The sequence below is a fragment of the Aristolochia californica genome, unplaced genomic scaffold (assembly GCF_029961685.1).
Source record: "Aristolochia californica isolate CCGP_79_NKW_82.1479 unplaced genomic scaffold, dmAriCali1.0.hap1 SCAF_12, whole genome shotgun sequence".
Taxonomy (NCBI): domain Eukaryota; kingdom Viridiplantae; phylum Streptophyta; class Magnoliopsida; order Piperales; family Aristolochiaceae; genus Aristolochia; species Aristolochia californica.
The window spans coordinates 21927885-21935661 of NW_027181793.1; the positions used below are offsets into that span (position 1 = coordinate 21927885).

At 37.4% G+C, this 7777-nt stretch overlaps 1 protein-coding gene across 1 annotated transcript; it reads left to right on the forward strand.

The window, feature by feature from the left end:
* Nucleotides 1-231: 231 nt before the first annotated feature.
* Nucleotides 232-7505, forward strand: LOC137946330 (tRNA (cytosine(38)-C(5))-methyltransferase 2). Its single transcript, XM_068792581.1, has 11 exons — nt 232-444; nt 533-643; nt 1647-1740; nt 1839-1957; nt 2049-2171; nt 4959-5247; nt 5431-5525; nt 6527-6601; nt 6680-6744; nt 7066-7183; nt 7324-7505. The coding sequence occupies exons 1-10, from the start codon at nt 367-369 to the stop codon at nt 7142-7144; spliced, it is 1128 nt and encodes a 375-aa protein (XP_068648682.1). The 5' UTR covers nt 232-366; the 3' UTR covers nt 7145-7183; nt 7324-7505.
* The last annotated feature ends 272 nt before the right edge of the window (nt 7506-7777 follow it).

Sequence of the window (7777 nt, forward strand, 5' to 3'; positions counted from 1 at the left end):
TCCTTTTTCCTTTTTGCCTGTTTTATGGAGTCGACTCCTACAAAGGGGAGGAATCTTATATGACTCTCATGGAAAGTTGTCCCATGGGAACGAATTATAGTCATATATGAATTTTTTTATATATATTATATACTCTTTCAAAAATTGGCCTTCTCGATAAGGCCATAAAATTTTTTTCAAAGGGGTTATATCCGATGCTCGTTGCAAATCAACAACATGACTGATCACATTCATATCGTACCGCATCGTCCCATCCGAGTCGAGTCGGACTTTCTGGCACCCCTACTCCTACGGGCCTCGGCTCTGTGTCTGCTGAATAAACTGCAAAACGTTTAAAATTTCTGAGTGATCTCGTTTTCTGCGGCCATGGAGGGTTTGCACTTGTCGGAAAAAGCAAACCATTCATGGACAGTTTTGGAGTTCTACAGTGGGATAGGGGCTATGGTATCTCATGCATAGTCTTCTTTTTTGGTCTCGAAATCATATCTCCTCACTGTTTTTTGTTTTACTTCCGGCTTCTTTCTTTTTGCAGAGATACTCTCTCTTGAAGTCTGGAATTCCCTGCACTGTATTGGAAGCTTTCGATATCAATGACAAGGCCAATGATGTGTACGAGTACAATTTTGGGCATCGACCCTATCAGGTGTTTTCTCTTTATTTATTTATTTATTTTGACGATTTTTGTTTTATTCAGCTTTCGAAGCAAGACTACATCCTGTTTGATGTATATACAGTATATCTTTGTAAAGCTAAATATAGAGTATGAACGTACGGTTGAATGCATTTCTTTGAAAACAATTAGCTTGATTAGGTGTCCACCTGTTGGTCTGTGAATCTTTATGTTCAGGAGAATATGTGAACCTCAAGATTGTGGTGTCGTTGACTAGAAATGGTTTATGTAAAACTGTATCCTACCTTGCGCAGACGTCAAAGTTAATACACACTCTTGAGGCGTGTAATTTACCCTAACTATCTACTGAAGAAGTAAGCTAGTAGAACGCCATGGATCTGTAGTAAGTTTTATTTGCACTGTGGTATTAAAAATAAAGTGTTATTTCTTGCAGTTCAGTCTGCAGGAGATAAACTGTTTTTTGTTGATGCCATTAACATTGCGTTACTTTGTAATGAGGTTGCTGAATCCATTCTTCTGAATCTGTAGCTCTAGCTTTAATCTTATCTCAGTGTGTCATTTTACTGCTTGTCATTCTTTTTTTTTGAAAAAGGTGTGAATATATTACTGAGAGAGAAAAAAAATACAAACCATACTAAACAGGACCTTCCTCCACAACAAGCTGTTGGAGAAAAACACCTGTTTTAGCCTGACTATCCGCCAAGTGATTTGCGGATCTAGTAATATAATTCCACTTGCATCGTATTTGGGAAATTAAAGTACATATATCATCAAAAAGATCCTAAGGTAAACAAGCAAATGAATCTGCAAATACTTCTACATGATTGTATGTGTTCCCTTGAAATGTTTACAGTAACATCCCGTCTCCTACTTGATATATATTTGAGTCCGGTAATATGCTCGAACAAAAATTCTTCTATTCAAATAGTTTGCTGATGTTAGCAATTTCTTTCTTTGAGATATTTAATATTCTAAATGGACTATATTTTTTACTTTTTTTTTAATAATGCTGTAGGGAAACATTCAAACCCTAACAGCTTCAGAGCTAGACAAATATGGGGCTAGTGTGTGGCTTCTTTCACCTCCTTGCCAACCTTACACCCGACAAGGTATCATTCTAATGCCTACTTCTGTGGATATTATGTTTGTGGCATCTTTCCTATTTTGTGAATTGTATATTGATAAAAAAAGTAAACTTCATGTTTAGGACTCCAAAAGGACTCCAGCGATGCCCGAGCTGCGTCTTTTCTGAGAATTCTTGAACTTATTCCCCATATGATAAATGCACCTCTTGTTTTATTTGTGGAGAATGTTGTTGGTTTTGAGGTTTGTACTTTCAAACAGAAGCTTCAATTTCTTCCAGTAAATTTCTACTTTTGTGCTAATATGATGTTTAACTTTTCTTTTTGACTTGCAGACATCTGATACTCATAAACAGATGATGGATATTTTTGCCAAAACTGGTTTTGTATGGCAAGAATATATCTTGAGTCCATTACAGTTTGGCATACCATATTCTAGACCAAGATACTTTTGCCTGGTGAGTTATTTCTGCTCATCCTATACAATATGGTTTGGGTCATATGTTTATTGTTACTTTCTCAATTGTAAAGGAGATGCTATGAAACTCTAGTGAAGGCTGCAATAACTGTATTCAACTTTCTTGTAAACAGCAAATGGATCTGGTTTTCTTGTAAAAAATGAAGATGTGCAGAAAGTAGAATTTAACTAGATCTTCCTTTAAAATATTTTGAAGTCCGGTTTAATCCCAAAAACGTCTAGCTAAAGTTAGGAGGCTTCCCAACTTATAAATATGAAATCTTTTCAAGCTCAAACAATGTATGACTAACCCACCATGCACTCAAGTGGCCAGCTTGAGTTATGCTCACATGTGGACCCTTCACATAGCAAGTTTTTTAGCCTACTATGCTGCCCTTACATTCAGGCCTACACAGTAAACTACAAATTTACCCATGAAAAATCGTCAAAGCCTAGGAACTGACCTCCCTATAAAACACACTTTTAACGCACTTTTACCAATCATAAACATGTGTTCACACTGTTAAAGACTCTCAAAAGTTTGTTGACATGCTTTAAAAAGTATGTCCACATGTTTTTAAAATTGTGTTGACTCTCTTTTGTTGCAGCCCTTCTGCACTTTTTCTTCACTTTTTAACCTTCATTTCCACTTCTCGTTGTTGCTCACCTCAAGTGAAGCATGGATGTCAGTCATGCAATGGTCCGACATGTTAGTAGGATAGAATCTTTCTAAACGTATACTCGTGTGTGACTATGCACATGCCACATGCTGAAGCAACCAGCTTGATTTGTGTGTACATATGGGCCCGTTGACCTTAGGGCCCTTGATGTGAAAGGCTTACTACCCTCCAACAGAGTGTAACTAAGCAAAGTGTATTTATATTTTGAAAAATCAAGAAGTTGAAGCAATGAGAATGGATAAATAGACAAGAGAAGCAGGAGAGAAGACTTGCATCAGTTCATCAACTGCTGGAATTTAGTACTAATTGACCCTTCTTCTCTGTCTAAAAGACATCTATACCCTTTTACACGTCAAGCAAATAAACTAACTTCAAGTTATCTTCCTAAACTACCCCTGACGCAAAGCATATAAGAAAGAATAACTAAACTGATTTGGTAATTACAGGATTGTCCCTCTATTGCTCTTGCCACTCAGTTTCAATCAAGGTGATTACACAACTCATTTTGGTTATGACTTATTTCAATGGCAATGAATTAAAGAGAAAACTTAAAGAACTTGATGCCTTGAGCAGAATGAAAATCTATTTTATCATATTAATTTCCTGGAAGATATTTGATTACATGTAGACTGTTAATATGAGGAAAGTAAAATTTTCATGTTGTAATCTATAGACCATAGTTTAAAAAAAAAAATCTTTTAAAAAAAAGCGGGAAAGTGATTGTATTAATAAGAGAATGCAAAAGGATCCCAACTAAGGGTATACGAGGAAAATATGAAAAAGTGAAATGGCTACCATAAAATAAATGGCCAAACTACGACAGAAAGGAAATCCTAGTCTATAAGCACTGGAATCACATTCCCAGGACCAAGGTGTTGTTGGAGAGCCCTGGATCATGAAAGCAAATCAGCAAGGTGATTAGCCCCATTCTGGAAGTGCATCCAGGTGATGCCAAAGTGATGTCCATAATCTCATCAAAATGTCTGTGAAGGTGCAATGAGGGCTGTTTGCCCTCAACAATGAGGGGACTGGTGAATGAATCTCAATAAAATTCTCAGACCCAGAAGAAGGGCTTCCTCTGTCAAGTCATTGACTCATATGGGGAAGAATAAAAAATAGAGGTCTTCCCCAAGTGATCTGTAATGATCCCATAGCATCTTTACCACAAATGAGTGGTTGACCATTCTTTTGTTGGTTGTTACAAAAGGGAAAATATGCCATTTTTGGTAACAGCTGGAGCCAAACATATACTACAGTGATCTGTGGCATCTTCTCATACATTTTGGGATTTCAAACGAGATCATTGCCTTGCAGGCTATGGGACTACTACTTAGCCAACACACCAGTGTAACAAGGTTCTATATAATAGACCAGAAATACTATCACTTTGATTCATCTTGCAAAGTTGTCACGGTATGGCATAGACTTCGAAGTGTCGGCTTTGCAGCTATTACAACTAACAACTGGTCAAGAAGTCATCTGTCATGAAGTTACTAATTGTATCATTGTCCAATATCAAGGTCCCTGATGTCCTAATTGATGATGCCTGCAAATCTGAATTGGCTTGCATGGGCAAAGCAAATCTTCAGCAAACTGATACTGATGTTAACTGCATGTAACTGTTTATACTGCTGAGTATCGTGTTTCTTCTTCTGTTAATGTTATCTTAGTCATATAGTTGCGCACCTGTAAGTCATAAATCGCTACCAGCCAGACTTTCTTCATATATTGTGTAAACATTTATGATGCTCCTATTCTCTCTGTTGATACTGAGCTATAGATGCTTGTGCCATCTGATGATAAATGGGCTTGTGCCAGTCACAATGTCTAACATTATTTTGGCTGTTTGGTAGAATTACTTTAGTATCTTATGTACGTAACTGGAGATTATCCAAAGTTGGGTGGATTGGTAATTACTGTAATTTACTTATTAGAGGTACAAGTCAACCCTGCAGATAGCAGGTGTGTTTACTGCTTTTCTCTCTATTGAAGTGAAGAAATAACGTTTCAGTACATTCTTATGTGCTTTCTTGTTGCCCTTGCATTTCATATGTTATGTTCATGTCGAAGTTAAATGGCTAACATATTTGCATTCTCTTCCATTTTAGGCTAAAAGGGAACCTTTGTCTTTTCAAAACCCAAGCTGCAATAACCAGCTATTTTGGACCCCATGCCCCTTCCAGGAACATGAGCATACTTGTGCAGATGATGATTATAAGTCAAATGAACAGGCTAAGAATTCAAATTTATCTTGTCAACCAATCGAAAACTATCTTGAAACCAAGACATATTGCAGCAATTTGCTAGAGAGAGCAGAGTCAGATTTGGTTGGTGATGGTTGCGTAAGTCCATATCAAGTTCCATTGAGCTTAATAGAGAGGTGGGGAAGTGCCATGGGTATCCATACATCTTATCTATGACATTGATAAATATTGCATTTGACACAATGTATTTCCATATTGAAGGAGTTTAATTTGCACATACAATGTATTTCCATGTTGAAGGCATCAAATACATATAAATGTGCTTGATTTGCTATATAGATGTACTCAGAAAGAACTGTCCTTGACAAAGATGCAGATATTGTGTACCCCGATTCAAAGCGCTGCTGCTGTTTTACTAAGAGTTATTATCGGTATGTGAAGGGTACTGGCTCACTTTTGGCGACTGCCCAAGTAGGATTTCTTGTTTCCAAGTTCCATTGGTTTGTTTCATGGTTTGAAATCTTTGATCTTCTATGCACGCTGAAGAATATTTTGCTATTGTAAGGGAAAAATCATAAAATGTGACGTGTGTGCTTATGTTTCTTTGTGCATATCCATTCCTTTCATTGGATGAGACAACAGATTATCTACGCATTGATCTTCTTGGCTGCCAGCTGGTTGGATTAGTGGACTGATTTCATGAAACAGGATGATCACAATAAAATAAGTGTAATTTATGCTATTTTTTAGGTCTCTATTCCTTATGGAATAGATGGGATTTGACCATGGTCGGGCGATTCGGATCAGATTTTGAACTGGGCGAGTCGCGTCATAGGGAGACTTGACTCTTCTGTTCCTGCAGAATCCCTTCCAACTCAGCCCAAGACCGATGAGTCCTGATCCGACTCGGTCAATCTGAATTGGATTTTCATGTGTCCGAGTCTGAGTCAGAAAACCCTGGATTTGATTGGTTGTTGCAGTCTTTGGATGCAATCTGTCCATCTGGCAGCTGTTGAGATCTATCACTTGATTGACTTAAACATCCGATTGGTGCTGGATCGTGGACATGGGCAGATGGTATAATTATTTTGTTAACCATACTTGTGTGCATTACATCCCTGAACGTTCTTTTACTGTTGATCTTTGAACTCATGGGGTCTTCATAATCAATATCTGAGTAAATCCTTTAGCGACCAACCTTACATTTAACCAAGCAACAGACCTATCTGGATTGTGTTTAATAGTAAACACACATCAACAACCGACAGCCTTGTTTCCAAGAGGAAATGAAATCAAAACCTACATACGATTACTATGTAAGGCAGCCATTTTCTTATCCATGGCTGCTCTCCATCCTAGATCTTTAAGAGCCTTGCATATCCACAATTATTTAGCTTGGATAGGATCCCCTTCTTCTTGGTGGGTTCTTTTCTAATTTCTAATAATATCTTCTGTGGCACACTTCACTGTAGAATAAGCCACATCTAAAGAAGGGGGAAATATCATCACTGGAGGAGCTGGGTCTCAGATATTTTACTCCTCGAGAGGTATGTGCTTAGGCTGTATTCATTCTGCACTTGCATCTTATGGATATTTTCTACTAACCAATGCATCATGATGATCAGGTTGCTAATCTGCATTCTCTCCCAAAGGAGTTCCAGTTTCCGCAGCACATAAATCTTAGACAGCAGTAAGTCATGTTTGATGATTTTGTCATTTTAGTTGTCAGTGGAGTGGGAGAGTGTAGGGGATCCAGAAGCAGATCCCAGTAGGCTTCACCTAGCAACCTATTTTGACTCCTTGAGCTCAAACTTATCATGAATTTTCATTATGCTGCCTTGACACTAATTCCTCATTACTTCCTTAACCAGCCTCTGATCATGTCTCTTCTGTAGATCATTCCTCTTTACAAAAATCTGGTCATTGTTCTCCCTACTTGCTTATAACTTGCTTACTGAGAACTGAAAAAGCTTTGTATTTATATATTCAATTGCTTATGTGTTTTTTACAGATACGCTCTACTGGGAAACAGTTTAAGCGTTGGAGTGGTGAGCCCGTTGCTATGTTATTTGTTCCAAGAACCATCTTGAATGCCTCCTTATCTTCCTACTAAGTGTCCCTGAGCACAGGTAACAGTGTTCTTCCGACCTATTTGATTGATTGTTTTTGGTCCTCATTTGTGTCCCTCCCTCAGTGAAGTTGAGCCGGCAGTGCACAATGCTTCTGTGATTTTGATCTTTCCTCTTGGTGATGTTTTATTCTCTTGTAGACCCTGTTTGATTGGAGAGGAACCGCTACTGTTCTGTTTGTTGCCTTACCATCTTCTATGTGATCTACAAAAACTAGACTGTTCTTGTATCATCTAGAAATGTGAAAATCTTGCTACAATTCTCCGTAAATTGAATGTTCACGTGCGCGGTCAACCGTAATATTATTTGCATCAGACTTGCACGTGTGGATTCTGTTTTTAAGTTTATGCTTCTTCTTTTCACCCCGCATCGGGCGCCGTCACTGCTCCTGCACCCACGCTTGGTTACTCTTTCCTCATTTTTTTATTTTTTTTTAATTTATAATTTACCGTAATTTATAAATTAATAACTGCATTAATTAAGGGTGATTTAATAAAATATTATAATAATTGGGGATTTAATTTCTGATTAATGGCACTTTTGATTTTTAATTAAAAATTTAATAATTTTATATAATATATTTTATATTTATGG

Excerpts from the sequence above, each read along its gene's own strand:
- LOC137946330 (XM_068792581.1), top strand. The coding sequence starts at position 367 with ATGGAGGGTTTGCACTTGTCGGAAAAAGCAAACCATTCATGGACAGTT. Across the intron at positions 2,172-4,958 it reads GACCAAGATACTTTTGCCTG|GCTAAAAGGGAACCTTTGTC; the intron begins GTGAGTTATTTC and ends CTTCCATTTTAG. Across the intron at positions 6,602-6,679 it reads GATATTTTACTCCTCGAGAG|GTTGCTAATCTGCATTCTCT; the intron begins GTATGTGCTTAG and ends CATGATGATCAG.